Source organism: Pogoniulus pusillus, chromosome 17 (genome assembly GCF_015220805.1).
Source record: "Pogoniulus pusillus isolate bPogPus1 chromosome 17, bPogPus1.pri, whole genome shotgun sequence".
Classification (NCBI taxonomy): Eukaryota; Metazoa; Chordata; class Aves; order Piciformes; family Lybiidae; genus Pogoniulus; species Pogoniulus pusillus.
The window spans coordinates 24524528-24542072 of NC_087280.1; the positions used below are offsets into that span (position 1 = coordinate 24524528).

At 54.7% G+C, this 17545-nt stretch overlaps 1 protein-coding gene across 1 annotated transcript in view; it reads right to left on the reverse strand.

Annotated features, from left to right (window-relative positions):
- Positions 1-271: 271 nt before the first annotated feature.
- Positions 272-17545, reverse strand: part of CTXND1 (cortexin domain containing 1) — a 34653-nt gene continuing 17379 nt past the window's right edge. The window contains exons 2-3 of the mRNA XM_064158134.1: positions 8380-8544; positions 272-3695 (exon numbers count right to left, since the gene is read on the reverse strand). Coding sequence (XP_064014204.1) covers positions 3462-3641 — 180 coding nt within the window. The 5' untranslated portion in view covers positions 3642-3695; positions 8380-8544 and the 3' untranslated portion in view covers positions 272-3461. The remainder of the gene's footprint in view (positions 3696-8379; positions 8545-17545) is intronic.

Sequence of the window (17545 nt, forward strand, 5' to 3'; positions counted from 1 at the left end):
ACTTTCGGGCAACAGAATCCCTTTCCAGGATCAACAGAATTAGCAGTTTTCTCTTTGCCTTTCTCAAGAAGAGGAGCTCCCTGAAGAGTGCTCTTCCTGACCGAGGGAGCAGCTGGGAGAGCCACTCCGGGGGGGCTGACCTCACCGCGGAGCTGCAGGCACACCTGGAGCTCCACCAGCTCTGTCCCCACCTCAGGAGAGCCTGCGGTGGTGCTGCTGCAGAGGGAGCAGTGCCTGTGCGCCTCTCCTGAGGACCACGTTGCTGTGAGGGTGTTCTTAGGGAGGTCCTGGCAACCAGAAGCAAACCACAACAGAGACAAGCGGAAGGTTCTCCACGTGTAAGCCATTTATTGTGTGAGATAAATACATTTGCAACAAGTCTGAGTTATCTCCTCTGAGTGCAGGTGCTGGTAGTATGGCAACATGAAAAAGAGCCTAAAGCAGCAGAGGCACTTGTTGCATGCAGCTGGCATTGCGACCCAGCCCAGCGACGCAGCCCTGCTAGGAGGGACCTTCCACCGCTGCGAGCTGCCAGGGCTCACGGCGCCGGTGCCAGGCAGGAGCTGCCACGCTGGCCGCAGCGGGCCAGTCCCGGCTGAGGGAGGAGAGCACTTCTGCTCCCCGCTTGGTGTTCGGTATTGCTGTGGCTTGCAGGGCGGTGCGCGGCTGCAGCCGGAGGGCGAGGCGGCGATCCGAGCGCATGTAGGTTGTCTCTCTGAACGCAGCCAGGCTGACTTTGCACGGCCGTGAGCAGGCTGGACGTGGGCACAGATGCTGTGGAGACCTTTGTGGGCAACAGAAGGATGAACTTGCCAGGCCGTGCCAGGAAGACAAGTGCTTTCTTGTCAGAAAAGAGAGCTACCCACAGGGGTCTTTGCCCTTGGGCTCTGGGGGAAGCCCATAAAGTGGTCTGTAAAGCTGGTCCAGAGGCAAAGGCCCTTGCAGAGCAAGCTTGCTGCCTGCGGCCCCAGCATCCCTAACCCTCTGTCCTCACACAGGCTGTGCTCCTGCCAGCACTGCCTGCTGCTGTCCCTGCCCTGCCGAGAGCACAGCACACGACTGACCCTGGTCTTTGTGTGGTCAGGAAGCCCGCTCGGAACCTTCACTTCAAGCATGTGCTTAGCAGTGCCCCGTGGCCAAGCCAGAGTCGTGCATGCAGAGAGCACTGAGTGGAGAGCTGGCCCTGGGAGCTGTGATGGCAGCAAGTTCTGTCCTCACTCTGCATCAGCTGTGAATGCAGCCAGCTGCCCTGCAGAATGCAAGCATCTGTAGCCTGGAAATAGAACCCTTTTCTTCTTCTATTTATAGTGTCAGTAGCCTCACTAGTACCAGGGTAAGAGATGAGTCTGAGACACACAGTGTGCGTTCTAAATCTTAGCCCAGGGAGCAGAAGCAAGTTGCTCTGAGCTGGGACATCCTCTCCTGCTTTGGATAGACACACTCAGGCATAAGAGAGACCAATGTGTTTGCTCCAAGTATGGTGATCATTAACACCCACACCTGAAAATCTCCTCAGTTACTGGTGGTTAACTGGCTAGCAGAAACTGAGGCTGGCTAGCAGCCTGCTGAGCAACCTCACCCACAGCCAGTGGAGGTCCCTCATCAGAGAACAGCAAGGTTAAAGCCAGTCCTCATGTTCCCTGCCTCCTGGATGGACTCTCCTGCAACAGGTGAGCAAACCCTGTGTGGAAGAGCCACGCAAAGGTACCCCTGTGCTTCACAGCCTGCTGTGTTGGGAGTCTCTGATCACAGTGCTGAGCACCTCGGGAATCAGTGGAACAGGTAACAAAGCCAGGTGCCACTTGGCACAACCGAGCACACGCTCTGAGAGTGCAGATGGAGGTCTGAACGAGTCCTCTGCCTGAGGAGTGCTTCCCTCACTGTATGCTGAGACTCAGACCTCCCCATTCCTTTCAGGAGGAGTTGGGAAGCAGTGTCTCATCTCTGTGTCCCTGTCCAAGACTCTCCAAGTGCTCTCTGCCATAGAAGCCAGGTGAAAGGCTGTGAGACAAGCTGATACTGCTGTCCCCATTGCACTGATGAGTAGACTGAGGCACATAAAGAAGTGACTTGTGTGGTCTGTCAGAGCCGAGAGTAGCAACATACAAAGCCTACATCCTGATTCCTTGCCACAACCTTTGGTTCTGCCTTTCTGACCCACTGGATGCTGCCTCATGGCAAGAATTCAGAGATCAGGGCTGATGTAAGGGAGAGGAGAAACAGTGACACATCCTTCCTGCAGGGCTGCTCTTTCAAGCCTTGTCTGCTCACGACGCTTGCTGGGGCTGCAGGATCTGCACCTTACGAAGCCATGAGCCAGGTGTGGTCACTGAAAAAGGCAGCTGTGAGCAAACCTTAAAATCTGGGGGGCAGAGGACAGGGGAACCCCCCCAGCCCCCTCTCCTTGAAAGGTAAACAATAACTTGCCAAAGCTCCCACATTCCTTTATGCCTTCCTGCATAGTGCCCCTCTTGATGTGCTGGCAGAAGGAAATGGAGAGCTCTTCACCTTAGCATCTGGGGAGAGTCTTCTCTGCAAGGTGCTGCGTTTCTCCGAGGTAGAATGCATCTTACTGCGTGGTGCTGAGGAGTCTGAGTGCTGAAGCAAGGAGCAGTGGCTCTGCTTACCGTCTTGGCCATCCACTGAAGTGCTCCTGAAGCCAAAGCTGGGTGGAATGGCAGAGGCAGTTCTTCTTGGAAACTCACATCTGTGCAGCTGGAACCAGCAGTGCCCAGGCTCTGCTCCGTAGGCTCTTGCTGGCTACCGAGCCCACAGTAAGTGGTCTGACACCTCTGGCTAATCCACAGCCCCACAGCAGCTGATGTGCCTGGCTACTGCATCACCCAGAGAGAGCCAGGTGGTGCTCCAGGGTGCCCAGCAGTCTGTGACCCCCGGGGGGAGCATGGTCTGACTGCTGCTGTGTCCTGATCTCTGGAAGCAGGGCTGCAGTGGGGCAGGAGTGTGCAGAGCCAAGTGAGCTAAGAGGAAACCTGCTGGCATAACCCTGCTTAACCAGGGCTGCCAAAGTGCTTCTGCTGAGCCTTTCCTGAAACACAAACCTAGCGACTGAGGAAGACCTTTGGAGCAATCTACTGCCAGGAAGACAAAGAAAAGGTTGTTGCTTCCCCAGATTCTGGTGGTGACCCTGGGTTTGTGGCAGATCATGAGGGGAGGACAAGCTGTGCTAGACCAAGAGTTCTCTTAGGAACTGCCTGGAGGATCTTGTGCTGCTGGAGTGACCACGGGGCCTGTGCTCAGTAAAAGAGGGGTTGCTGCATAGTGTTAGACTGTGCTGCCAGCTGAGACCCTGACCTGCTGAGCAGGGCTCATTTCCACTGCCTGCTCTTGGAGCCAGTGCCTCTGCCCTGCGTCTCTGGAGGTGGCTGCTCGTGTGGCAGCCTCCCTGCTGGGAAAGGCCTCCTGGCTTGCAGCATTCTGTGGCTCTGGCCAGAGAGGCCCTCTCAGTCATCCAGATGCTGCTCCTCCCAGGTGGATGTAGGGATGGCACTGTAGGGGTCCATGATGACTTTTGCACAGCGAATAATCATCACAATCAGGAAGAGGCAGAGGAAGACAAAACAGGCCAGCGTCAGTCCCTTGTCCACGTCGACATACACAGGCTCTGGGGTTGGTCCCTCCATGGCTTGTGCCGCTCCTCATCCAGCCTTATGCTTGCTCCTAACATCATCAACCACCTGCAAAACAAACACGGGTCAGGCACAGGCCACGGTGCGAGGGGAACTCGGGAGCAGGACTGCCCCCACGAGGGGTCTGTGCTGGGTTCCTGCAGGGCAGTAAACCTGCTGCAGATGTCCCCAGGCAGGCGGCTCAGGGCACCAGAAACTCCATCTGCACCTGGGCTCACCTGTGAACGCTTCTGGCTGAAGCATCAGCCCGCAGGAGAGGTGCTGAGGGGAAGAGAAGCAGTGGTGAACGAACACAACCCACTTGGAATCGCTAAAGGCACTCTTCTTGTCTTGGCAGCTCTCACTCGGGACAACACTTCCCCTCCTCTGCCGGTGTGAAAGAGCAGACAAAGGGCAGAGCAGACTGCTTCCATCCCGATTCCCCTCTGGCCAAACATTCCCTTCTCTCACTGGCACAAAGCAAAGTGAAAATGATGCTTTCCCCCCCACACCAGCTAATCTCTGGGACTCGCAGGTTCTGCAGGCAAGAGGAGATTTTCAGGAGCAATGTCATTTGCAGGTGGGTGTTTTACCATGCAGAGAGGTGCAGGTGACTGGCACAAGCATTGTCTTAGTGCAGATGCCTGCATAGCAGAAGGGCTCTCCCAGCCTCATCAGCTGAACCCAGGGCCAAAATATCTTCAACAGACACTGACTCCCTTCTGCCTCTGCAAGTTTGCCCCATTAGCTGCTGCCACAAACTGCTTTGCATGCTAATGCTGAAGGAGAGGGACTGACCTGACTCGTGGAACTGAGTCACTGCCTAGGGATGAGGGAAGTCACTCCTGACATCCCCTCTTTGGTCAAGGTGGGAGGCAGAAGTGTTGAGGATTGCTACTGTAAAAGAGCAGGAATGTGGAATGCCTCTTTAAAGCAAGCAACAACAAAAGCAGTTCACCTCACAGGATGTCAGGGGTTGGAAAGGACCAAAGAGATCATCCAGTCCAACCCCCCTGCCACAGCAGGACCATACAATCTAGCTCAGGGCACACAGGAACACATCCAGAGACAGGTCTGGAAAGGCTCCAAAGAAGGAGACTCCACAACCTCTCTGGGCAGCCTGTGCCAGGGCTCTGGGACCCTTCCAGGCAAGAAGTTGCCCCTTGTGTTAAGCTGGAACCTGCTGTGCTGCAGCTTCCATCCATTGCTCTTTGTCCTCAGATGCAATGGTCAGAGCATCACTGCACCACTGCTTCAGTTGGGGAAGAGAAGATACTGAGGCATGGGGAGAACTGAGTGAAGCTCAGGTCTCAAATGGTCCAGGTGCTCTCTAACTGCATGCAGGCAGGGAGGAAATCTCATGTGTTAGCTGCACAGCCACGTGTGCCTGGCTGTGCCTGCAGTGAGCTGAGGCTGCTGGCAGGGCTGGTTCAGCAGTGGCTCACATCTGGCTGGAGCACTGTGTCCCTGCAGCCTTGTGCCGTGCCAGCTGTGAGTGGGTGTCCCTGCGACCCCTCGACCCTTGTGCCCTGCACATTTGTCTCAGGGCGAACTGAGGACCTTTCACTGCAGGAGTTCAGCTCCTTTACAGTCTCATCATTTATTCCTTTTCAAGTTGTTTTCCGCTCTCTCCACCTCCTGGATCCTACAAGGCAAGGATAAATCAGCTGGGCCCTCCAGTCTATTTTAAGCACAAGGGCAGCAGATCTTTTGATTTCCCCAAAGCACAGTAATTCCTGTGCCAGGCAGCCCTGCAGCAGGCGCTGCAAGGGAAGCTGATGACCGAGCAAACACTGTGTGGCCACCAGTCCTGAGGACCAGTAAGCTGGGGGCTGTGCTGAAATCCTGAGGGAGAAGGGCCAGACTTGGGAGGCTCAGCTGGCCTGGCCAGAGCTCTGCTGTTCCCAGACTGGTGCCACTCTAGTTCCCCAGCCACGAGACCTTGCAGTACAGTTCGCAGCTTCACCTGGTGACAGAGACAGGACTTTGGCAGCCAGGCTGAGGACTGACTCTGGGCACCTTCTATTTTTTTTATGAAGAAGAGTGATCAAAACTACTGCTGAAGTCCTGTGAAGGTCCAGCAAGGGTGGGTTGAAGTTTCTCTCTCCTGGCACCCTGGCTCTTGGCTGCTGTGGTGGTTGCTGTGGTGTCATTTCACACTGAGCTGCCTCCTGCAGGCTGTCAGAGCTCCCTGGTAATTTCCATCAGCTCCTTGATGACAAGCTGCATTTTCAATCAAATGTGCCTACTGCTGGAAGGTGAATCATTGCTCAGAAAATGATCTGAGGCTTTCAAGCAGACACCCATCCCTTGGAGGCTTTTCCCTTCAGAGTGACGTTGCACAATCTCCTGAGAGCTGTGGTTCAAGTGTCACATCCTTCTGCTCGCCCCTGCCCCAGACTGGGCTGTGCTTCCTAGGACACACCTGAGCCGTGCTGCAGCCTCAGCTCCTGCCGGAAAAACAGGTGCTGGAAAGGATGTGCCAGGCAGCAAGCTTTACCCAGAGGGCAGTGAAAGCCTGGGGCATCTGAGCTGTAGCTCAGGGAGGAAATCACAGTGACAGCTCAAATCAAGTGGCTGCAGGTTTAGGTTGCTCCGGTTTGCCACAGCCAGCACTTTCAGTGGCAGTTTCAGTGTGCTTTTCAGCAGAGGTGTACAAAGCACAGGTCCTCCTCCTTAGTGCTTCTAAGGTGATTGCTGCTCTGCAGTAAGTCACTGCTGCTGGAGAGCACAGGTCTTGGGGCTGGCCAGAAGGGCTTGGCTGTGCCAAGCTGTGCTCTCTTCTCCCAGCTTGACTGCTCACCTGAGTCTGTCTAAGGGACAGCACTGTCAGAGGGGAAAGCATCTTCTGCAGGTCCAGCTCATCAGAGCTGTGCCAGTCTACTGCTTGTGCACAGTGGATTAGGTGTCAGAAGGCATTTTGGGATGTTCCACACTGTTAGTTAGTGCAGTTGCATTTCAGCAAACTTGGCAGTGTAGAGGCAGCTGTTGGCACTGAGCAGATCTAGTGCTGGAATGGAGCTGTGTCTGAGGCAGTTGTCTCCAGCAGATGAATTGATTCCTGCTGTCACATGCTGCTGTTCTAGACCAGGTGTCTAGGAACCAGCAAGAGATGTTCCCAAAGTGTGTAAGGAGTTATTTGTGTGTGTTGACCAGGACTGCTGGCTCTTGAGCAAGTCCAGCTCCCTGGCTTTGTCGTGGACACGTTGGTCATTCTCTGGCACCACTGCAGCAGGGAGCTGCACTGCCTCCCAGCACAGCTTGTGCCTCCCAGCACAGCCAGCTGCATGGCACTGATCACTGCACGCACCTAGACCAGCTCCACGTTGCTCCCCTCTGCCTGACAGGTGCTCGTGGTCTTCCACCTCTGGACCAACTGAACAACTGTTCTGGTTGTTTTCCATTTCCCTGGCCAGTGCCTCAAATGCCCCTTGCACTTCCTTGGTGCCCAGTGGCACAGCCAGGCTTGGTGCTGGGTGTGGGAGTGCTGTGGTGGTTGAGGCAGAGCTGCTCTGTGCCGGAGGAGGCTCTGCCTGCACGCCAGCCACGGGGGGTGAGCTGCGTGTGGCAGCAGGATGGTTTGCAGATCCTGGTCTGCTTTGTGATGTCCACCAGTGCTGTGGAAGCTCCCTCTGGCCGTGCCTGGCTGTCTGCTCTGCTCTCGTTGCCCAGCACAGCTGCTGCTGGCAGCAGATGGGGCTGAGAGATGCTTGGCAGGGACGGCTCTGAAGCTGTGCACAGGAAGGCTCAAGTTTTCCCTGCATAGCAGAGTTACCAGAAAAGGCTTTGCCCCACTTGTCAGCACCAAAGTGTAGAACTGTAGTCTTTGTTATTCCTGCAGGCTTCTTGACAAGAATTTGGGTTGAACAAAGGCAAGAGATGGACAGGGCCAGCCCCTGGCTCCCATGCTGGGCAGATCAGCAGTCCTGAGTGTACCCTCCTCTCCAAAGCCCTGGGCACTGCAATACAGCCTCTCCCCTCTAGTTCCCTTGAGAACAGAGGTGTGCCAGAGACAGCCCAGGCACAGAGCTGTGCTGCCTTGTGGTGGGCATTGTAATGCAGTGCCCAAAGAGACTCTGTGCTGGGCTCCCTGAGGGCCAGGCAGCAGCCCTATCTCTTCAGAGGGTTGGCACCGTCTAGGTTTGATGCCCTGGTCCCCTCAGCTTCTTCTAGACAGACCATGCAGTCTGGAGACTCTGCAGCCATGTGCAAGGGTGGTCAGGGAGCATGGCCTGGGGATGAAGAAGGGGATGAAGAACTTGGGCACCTCAGTGAAGAGCCAGGCCTGAGCAGTTAACATTTGCCCTGCTGTTTGCTTCATGATTCCCAAGGCTCCCTTCACCAGGGATTGCCATTCTCATGAGCTTGTGTGCACAAGCAGGCAGAGGTGTTGGCCCCCTCTCTGGCACACCTGGTATGTCCCATGCTTACCCACCTGGCTGCCTTCTGCAGTCAGCCCAACCTGTGCCAACGACTTAGAAGCCACGGGGATGGGTTCCCAGCCCTGGCAGCCCTGGCACCATCGCTCTGCTACAAGGAATAATGTGTCTCCTGGACTGCAGGGAGCTGCTCCAAGCCATGCCAGTTCCTGTGCTGCTAATCACATTTCCACTCATCCCAGCCCTCAGCACAGGTTTCTAAGCACCTCGTCTGGTTTTTCTGTCCTCCTCCTATTCTCTCTTCCCATAACAACAGCTGTGCAGGGAGGGGGGAGGGGACCCACAAGAGCTCAGACATGCAAGCATTGCCCTACCTTGCAGACCTGGGCCGGCAGCCTGTCACAGCCCAGCATAGCAGCATGGTGGAGATGGAATCCCTGCTGCAGTCATAGCTGAGGAGCTGGGTAAGTGGGTGCAGCCTGCAGGCTCCAGCTGCTTCAGGGACACCCAGACCTGGGTGCAGCTCTCACTGCTGTCTTCTGGAAAGAAAATAATCAATCAGAGTGGCTCTTCAGGCAGACTGTGGGTGTTATGGATGCTGGAGCAACTGGGAATCTCTCCAGTGACAGCCTGAGGCAGTCAGGAGCAGGCACACATGGGATGGATTTCTTTGCCAGACCTTTCCTCAAAGAACATTCCTGGTGCAGAGAGTGATGGCCAAGCCCAGAGCCACCATTCCTGGTGCAGAGAGTGATGGCCAAGCCCAGAGCCTGCACAGCCTTATTTTTGATGAAACAAGCAAAAACCTCACTTTGAGTTCACTGTGAGCCATCAGTCAGGTCAGAATTGCTGCTGCTCCAGAGTCTGCATCTTCAGTGAGTTTTGAGGAAGTTTTTAAACCTCTTTTGACAAAAATGCCCAGAATTGCAGTGAAAGGAGGCAGTGGTTTCATGGAGTCACAGAATGACTCAGGTTGGAAGGGACCTCAGAGCTCATCTGCTACAACCATGCCCAGAGACACCTCTCAGCTAGACTCAGCTGCTCAAGGCCTCATCCAACGTGGCCTTTGGCCCTCCCAGGCAGGAGGCAGCCACAACTATCTGTGTTTAAACACAACTATTTGATTGGTCTGAGCTGATACCCCAGGCAGGACTTAAAACCTAATTCCATCCTATGACTTGGGTGACAGATCCACTGCCCCACTCTCTTTTGCTAACTCTGAAGTGCCTTATGGCTGGAGACCAAAATTACTGCTCAGCAGCACCTCTCAGCTCACACAAAGCCTGCTCAAAACCTTACATCTATGCATTGCTATGTGGTGAGATGTGCAGTGGCTGGGGACCCAAGGCCAATGGCCCAACACCTGGAGTACCAGCAGGAGAGAGAGGCTTACTTTGCAGACAGCCCATGCAGGGCTCTCTCGTCTTTAAAGGGGATTTGAGTGCTGAGCAAGTGACAGAGGCTGGAACAAGGGCCAAAGGAAAGCACAGACTGGCCTTTTGGTGATTGAAATAGATGCTGGAAAGAGCAGGGGAGAGGCTGCTGTGGCCCTGTAAAAGGGAGGTGGCTCACATGTGTCTAGGGAAAGCAGTGAGGGAAGGAACAGGAGCTGCTTTCTGTGGTGCGGTATGGAGCAGTGGCAGGGAGAGACATTTGTCAGAGGGCAGGAGGCTGTAGTCATTAAAGCTGTGAGGTGACAAGAGCCTGGCTGGTCAGGCTCAGGATGCTTGCAGAGATGGCTACTCTGAGATGTTGTGTGGAAAGGAGTTTTAGGATGTGAAGGCTGGAGAACAAGCCCCAGCTGATGCTAAATCCCAGGTGGGGGCACTCAGCAGGACATGGTCTTGCTCGGGCAAGAGCACAGAGGTGAGTGGCTGGGGAGGAAGGTGAAGTGCTGCTCAGGGTCTGTGTTTGGTGTGTGGGTCAGAGCTGACCTCCAGGGTGAAGTTCAAACCTGTGAAAGAGGAGCCTGGACACTTAACCATCCTCTAACATTCGTAACAATCGAGTTTTGACTGAACACTCACTGCCTCTGGGCACAGAGTCTGCTGCTGCAGACGAGGCAGACCGCCGAGCTCCCCCCCCTGCCCGGGGCGCAGCAGCGTGGCTGTTAGCTTCGTTTAACAGTTAATTGTCCTCTCAGGCTGACAGCTCCTCCAGCAGAACACCGGCGCTGCCTTTCACTCACGCTGCCTTCCCACCAGCATGGCCTCTCCTCTGCACCTCTCGCACAAAGGCAGGTTCCGTCTGCATTCTTACCTCTCTGCTTGGCTTTTGGGTTTATTTTCAGTTGTTTGGCTTTGTTGCTTGCTTTATACACTGACTTCAAACCTGTGTGCTCAGCTTAGTTTATGCAAACTCATTTATTTGACCCAGCCCACTCAGCTGTGGTCGAGAGACAAACAATCTTCCTCCACACACTTGCTGCTGGCCAGCCATGCGTCCCTGGGTGCCAGTGTTCCCTCAGAAGACCAAAGGCACATTCCTGCTTGCCCAGAAAGCTGGAAACAAATGAATGCATAAATCACCCCGAGGAAAGCATTTGAAATTGCTGTTGCACAAATGTTTCCTCCTTCCATAGCCTCAGGGCAAGAAGAACATTAATCTTCATCGAGGAAAAGATGCAACATGCACTTAAAATGACTGTGGGCTGCTTACAGTCTGCAGGTGTCCTGAAGCAGCTCATCCTCACTCGCCTGTGGAGCGTGCGGGGCTGCTAACAAAGGTAAGAAGACAGACGGCTGAGCTTGGGAGCAAGCTGCTGTGTGGACCTGCTGAGTGAGCTGATGGACAGTTGGGCCCTGGAGAGAGAAGTGCCTCCAGTCTGCCAAAGTTCAGCTTGCATGGATAATGCTTCCTTACACTTGGCTGAAGTGAGGAGCTGGCAACATGCAGGAACCTCTTCCAGAGACAGGAGATGCTCGTGCAGAGTAGCGGAGTGGCACCAGCACCAGTGATGGACTTGGAGAGCTGCTGGCTACCAGGCACAAGGGTGGGAAGTGTTATGACTTAAGCAAGCTTTACCAGCTGAGCAAGGGCAGGAGAGCCAGAGCTGAGCTGGTAATGTGCCTTGGTTCACAGCCTATAGAGGAGCAGGAGAAGAAAGGATGTTCACCTCCCCCCTGAGTGCAGGGGGCGCTTGGTGCATCTCCCTTGCACTGTCCTCACTTGGCCAAGCTCTGAGCAAAGTGCAAAGCCAACAGCCCAGCCCCGGGAAGAGCAGAGCAGAGCAGCACCCCCAGTGCAGGGACCTTTCTTTGGTTGCCTGTTTGTGCCTGTGCTGTGGGGGTGAGAGCCGCAGTGGTTTCGTAATGTGGTCCAACCCGTCCTCCTTGCAGTACTCGCTTCCACCCAGGGGCTGCTGGCAGCATTGATCTATCAGGTGCTGGAATCCTTTAACAGACGGTGCCAGGAAAATGCAAAGCAAGGCCTGTGATATGCAAAGTTTAGAGGGACTTGAGAGGAGCATCTGCAGCAGGACCATCCTTCACTCAGCCTGTTCTCAGAAGGGGACTGAGGCTGCTGCTCGTCACCGAGTGTAGCAGAGCAGTGCCTGGGTGTCCTCTGTCATCATGGTGAGTGGAAAATGTGAAGGAATCTCACAGAAACAAATGGATTTGGCTTTTGAGCCAAGGCTTGTTGAGGGCTGAGCAGATCTGATCTGAACTTGTTTTAGTGGGCTCTCTGCTGGCCGAGTGCTGTGGAAGCAGATGAGCATGCCTGTTACTGCTGTCAGTTATCTCACCCATTAAAGAGTGGCTGTTAGCCAGCAGAACTCTAAGCAAAGCTAGGTGGAAATTTTGCACTGCAGCAAAGCTGACAGGGGGAAAGGGGAGGGAAAGGCATATTTTTTCCAACTCCTGCCCTGAAGATCTTTTTTTTTACCACTTCTTTTTACATGTGGTAGTAATGCCCAGTATCCTCTAACTAGCAGGCTGCCTCTTGGAGACACAGGTTTTGCCTTTTCATCTCAAAAAACTACCTGGAACAGGGCTCCCATCACAGACACTGCTGATGTCTGTCCCTCCAGGGCCAGCTTAGTCCCAGGGGCACAGTCTGAGTAGCAGGTTGGAGCTGGTGCTCATGCATGTGCTTTCCTGTGCTGTCTCTTTGTGGCGAGCCCGCCAGAGGTGTGATGCCAGCTGAGCTGCAGCCTATCTTCAGCTGAAATCTCTTTGCAAAGGAGTCTTAAAGACCAAAAGAATAAACCCTGAGATGTAGAGCTGCTCCTGTGCAGGAGTGTGGATTTGAGTGCCAAGCAAGACATGATGTTATACACTGCTCAGCATCTGTGGCCAGGTCACTGTAGCTCCAAAAAAGGACCTACAGAAGGAACAGACACAAAGCCCAGCAAAGTTGTTGGGTAAGGATGAAACCCCCTTAGAAAGCACTGGCAAAACCAACCCTACTTAAACAGATTTCTCTCTCTCCACTAGCATGAGGACTTGGAGATTAAGTAAATGAAGTCCTGAAATGCCAAGTCAGGGGCCCCAGGTGATGTGAGTTTGGGCTGGGGCTGTTTCAGGGAGCAGTGCTCTGTGCCGTGGGGGTGTGCAGCTCCCTGCTCCTCAGCCTCACCTGCTGGAGAGGCAGAACAGGTGCAGCCTGTCAGCTCGCTCGGGCTCTCGTTTGCTCACAGGAGGGGCAGAAATACCAGCACTACTTCTTCCCTGTCTTCTTTTCTCAAGAGAACAGTTTTATTCTTACTACCCTAAGGACTGGGAGGCTGGGAACTGGCCCATTTGCAGAGCTGCTCAGTACCTGGAGCACTATCTGGAATCAGTGCAACCTGCCAAACCTCTGGCCGGCGCAGAGTCTTCCCCTTGCCGTGATCTTCTGCACAGGGACACTGCACAAAAGCCTCCTTCTGGTGAGGATGGAGTTGGCATCCAGAGAAACTCTTTTCCACTGTCTCCCAGGGGGGATGGATTGCATTTTGCTTTGGAGAGAGGCCAGATGAGGTTTATTACCAGTGAAGCAAGGCCTTGAGGCAGGACATGCATTACATTGCCATGACAGCAGCAGCAGGAGTGAAGGATCCCGAGTAGAATTTAAAGATAATTGAGCTCTGGTCTCTGGCTCTGCAGGTGGATAACAAATGGAGCAGCCTCCAAACTCAGTGTGTCTGGGTGAAAGGATAAATGGCTCAGTGCTCAGGGAGGGTCAGTCAGCACCCTGAGCCCAAGTGCCAGCTGGGGATGGTCTCCATCTCTCATCCTTCATGTGGGCTGCATCTGTGCTAGAATCATAGAATCAGCCAGGTTGGAAGAGACCTCCAAGCTCATCCAGCCCAACCTAGCACCCAGCCCTGACAGCCCTGAGCTCTGCCCTGAGCCTCCTCTGCTGCAGGCTGCACACCCCCAGCTCCCTCAGCCTCTCCTCACAGGGCTGTGCTCCAGGCCCCTCCCCAGCCTTGCTGCCCTTCTCTCAACACCTTCCAGCACCTCAACATCTCTCTGCAATGGAGGAGCCCAGAGCTGGACACAGCACTCAAGGTGTGGCCTGAGCAGTACATCAAATGCGTCTGGGATGAATGTTTGGCCTCGAGGCTGCCTGGCAAGGAGCATCCCATGTAAGTACTGTTGTGTGACCTGTGCGACAGGGGACTGTGCTTTAATGTGGTTACGGCGAGGGCAGAAGCAGCTGGTAAACTCTGGGTGCCTGTTGGTGGCACAGTGTGGAGATCTGTTCCTGAGAAGTGCCAGATGGGTGGATGTGAATCAGTTTGTATCTAATCAGAGGCAGAGGACGGCCAGAGGTGCTCCCTGAGAAGGGTGGGGCCGGTGGCTACTTGCTGAGTGGCACCGGTGACATGGGGCGGCAGAGCACAGCTGCAGTGCCCAGCAGCACAGCCTGGCGTTGGAGCCTGGCAGCGCGGCGCACAGCCAGCCTGTGGCTCCAGCCCTGCCTGGCATTCCCGCTTCTGGAGCACGCCTCCAGGATCGCCTGCAGAAGCCAAGCACCCAACCCTGGGGGGCTTCTGCAAGCGTGCCTGTGCCGCAGCACCCCGGGGCAGCTCTGATCTGTGCTTGTGACCGTTCTGGCGATAGCTGTGTTTGTGCTGGGGGCCTGGGGGGTGATTCATGCCCTTTCACCCCCTCCTTCCCGCTCATCCCAGCCTGTGTGGATGGTGTCCTCAAGTGCAGCCCGCGGCTTGAGCTGTGTCTCTACATGGTTTTGTTTCTGATCATGCTCTAAGTAGACGTGCAGCTCTTTCATCTCACGGAGGAAGGTCCCTTCCTCAGCTGGAAGCTCATTGACTATTCTCTAAAACCTGCAGTCAGAGGCACTCCTTAATTAAGACTGCAGTGGAAGGAGCTTTGATTCCAGCCCTGTGCCACAGCCTGCTGCTGTTTTCTTGGTCGCGGCGGCAGACTGTTGGAAGTGTAGCCCTTGATTACAGAGACTGGCTGCAGTTACATCCCATCTCCACAGCCCCAGCTACATCAGCAGCTCGTCAGTGGGTCACTGAGATCAGCCTGCCAGCACCTTTGTGCATGTTGGATCTCCAGAAGCCCGCGTTCCTGGCACAGCAGCCCCCAGGCACAGCCAGCCCGCAGGCACAGCCAGCCCGCAGGCACAGCCAGCCCATGCCTCATTAATGCCTTTAGCCCGCGGGAACCTTTTTAAGCAAGCCTAACGTACAGGGAGCAAGGGAGCCCTGCCTGGACTGACTCAGCAGGCTGGAAGGTCTTTTCTCCCTAGCAGGGGTCACACTGCCTTCTCATTGTGCTCAGATGACCCCAGCCCAAACGCTGGGTTTCCCTTTCTTTGCTCTTTCAGGTTCTGGTGGAGCTGTGCCACTGTAATCTGACAACAGGGCAGCGTGCTGGGGAGCAGGCACCTTTTGTTAGGGAGCTCTCCTTAGCACAGCTGAAACGCTCAGGAGGATCAGATGATTTGTAAGTGCCTGAGGAAGATGGGACAGGTCAGGAGGGTGGGGAAATGGTTTCCTCCTGACCAAAAACATTCACCAGTTTCCAAAATCAGGAAACTTGGGGACATTCAAGGGATCTAGTAGGAAAGCAGCTTGAAAGAGAAAAAAGTATTTCTTCATTCAGCAGGTGTGACTGCGTTCAGCATGACTTCCCGAAGCTGGATGCCACAGGAGGCTCAGAAGGATTGGGTGAGTTATGGAGCACAGGTCCATAAGCAGGCACTGAAAGCACTAAGCAGAGGTCTGTCCTAGCACAGCAGCTGTGGATGTTGGAGGATGTGCTGCCAAGAGTGGCCAGGCTCACATCATACCCCTGACATGCATCCCCCCCCTTGGCACTGCCTGAGACAGAGCCCTGGGAGGCTGTAGCCAGGTGGGGTTGGGCTCTGCTCCCAAGACTACCAGCAACAGAATGAGGGGACACAGCCTCAAGTTGTGCCAGGGATGGTTCAAGCTGGATGTCAGGAGGAAGCTCTTGCCAGAGAGAGTGATTGACATTGGAATGGGCTGCCCAGGGAGGTGGTGGAGTGGCTGTGCCTGGAGGTTTTGAAGCCAAGCCTGGCTGGGGCACATAGTGCCATGGTCTGGTTGGTTGGCAAGGGCTGGGTGCTAGGTTGGGCTGGATGAGCTTGGAGCTCTCTTCCAACCTGGCTGATACTATGACCCAGCAACAGGAGTCTTATGTTGTTCTCTCTGTGGCTGCTGATGCTTGCAGGCTGACTCCTGGAAACTTCCCATTAGGAAGCAGAAGCTGTTAAAGATCTGATCTAATTTCAGCTTCAATCTCTATTTATAACTTGAAGTAATATCACTCTAATACTTTTAAAACCAGGCACTGATCTTTGCTTCTGGTTTAACTCTGTCTCTTTATATTAATATATGCAGTACAATAATGAGATTCCTCAAAAGCTTTTCATGCATGAAAGGAAACTAAGCTCAAACAGCTCAGTCCCATGAATAATAAGGTGAGATGTATCCCAGTGGGTCTCTGCCTGCCCCCGACTGGTGTTTGTTTATTGTCACAGGCTGGTTTTGTGTCTGAACTCTTGGAGGTTCAGTTAACTGCAAATACAGGCAGTGGTTATCTTGCAGAGCACTTGACTTTGGGCTAGGAACAAGAGCACATCTAACAGAAACGACAGCCCCAGATCTGTGTGCCCTGAGGACGAGAGGATTGCCTTGAACACCATCTCCCTGGGCACGGCACTCGGCGCGGAGCACCCAGCCAGCGAGCGCTAAAGCTGTGCAAGGTGTCACCCCCCATCAGCATTCCCTGCACTCCCCTGCCCTGGCTGGTGCCAGGAGCAGATGCTGGATGCCAGATCAGGAGCTGGCTGGGCTGCAGCCATAGCTCATCACACAGCCAGGCAAATCTTTGTTTATGCAGAAATGCAGCTCCGAAGCCTCGTGTTGTTTGGGGTTATTTTGGGCCAAGTGTTCTTTTCTTGCCCTTGGATTGTCTGCCCTGCCAAGATCTTAGAGACTGTCCTAGTGCTGTGCATGATGGCAAGGAACGACTCCAGATCTCCCACGGGTTCCATGGGCCACAGCTGAGTCTGGGAGCAGCTGGAAGGGCAGGACGCTGAGCATTGCTCAGCTGCAGTTCTGTCTGGTGCTGCTCCACCAGTGCCGCGTTCAGAAGCTGCTCCTGCAGGAAGAGCCAATGCAATGTTCAGCCCAAGCAAAGTCTGTTCCCAAGGCAGCTGCATGGAAGCTCGGCCAGCAGGTCGAAGGAGGTGATTCTCCCCTCTACTCTGCTCTGGTGAGACCCCACCTAGAGTACTGCATCCAGTTCTGGAGCCCCATTACAAGAGGGATGTGGAGATGCTGAAGTGTGTCCAGAGAAGGGCCATGGGGATGCTCAGAGGGCTGCAGCAGCTCTGCTATGAGAGCAAGCTGGAAGAGTTGGGGCTGTGCAGGCTGGAGCAGAGGAGGTTCCCAGGTGACCTTATTGTGACCTTCCAGGATCTGAAAGGGGCTACAAAAAAGCTGGGGAGGGACTTTTCAGGATATCAAGGAGTGACAGGACTGGGGGAAATGGAGCAAAGCTGGAGGTGGGGAGAGAGAGGCTGGACATGAGGAGGAAGTTGTTGAGTATGAGAGTGTTGAGAGGCTGGAATGGGTTGCCCAGGGAGGTAGTTGAGGCCCCATGGCTGGAGATGTTTCAGGCCAGGCTGGCTGAGGCTGTGGGCAGCCTGCTCTAGGGTAGGGTGTCCCTGGGCATGGCAGGGGGGTTGGAACTGGCTGCTCCTTGTGGTCCCTTCCAACCCTGACTGATTCTCTGATTCTATGAACTAGTGGGCCAGGGGGGCTGACAGCCTGCACTTGGCATTTCCCACAGCATGCAGGGAGATGATGAGCACAAGCTTCATCCCTCCTCCCCCTCACCTGTTCTCTTGCTGGCTGCCACCCTGACTGGTGCTGTCTCTGCCATGAGGATAGCAGTGGGCTCTGTGCGTTGCTGGGTGGCTCCCTATGTCTGAAGGCAACATCTCATCTCCCAGGCCTCTGTAAAACCAGGTCTGAGAGTGAAGCAGTCTCAGGAATCCCAGCTCAGGAAAGTCTTTCTGCCAGAGAGGACGCACTAACGGGAACGCTGCATT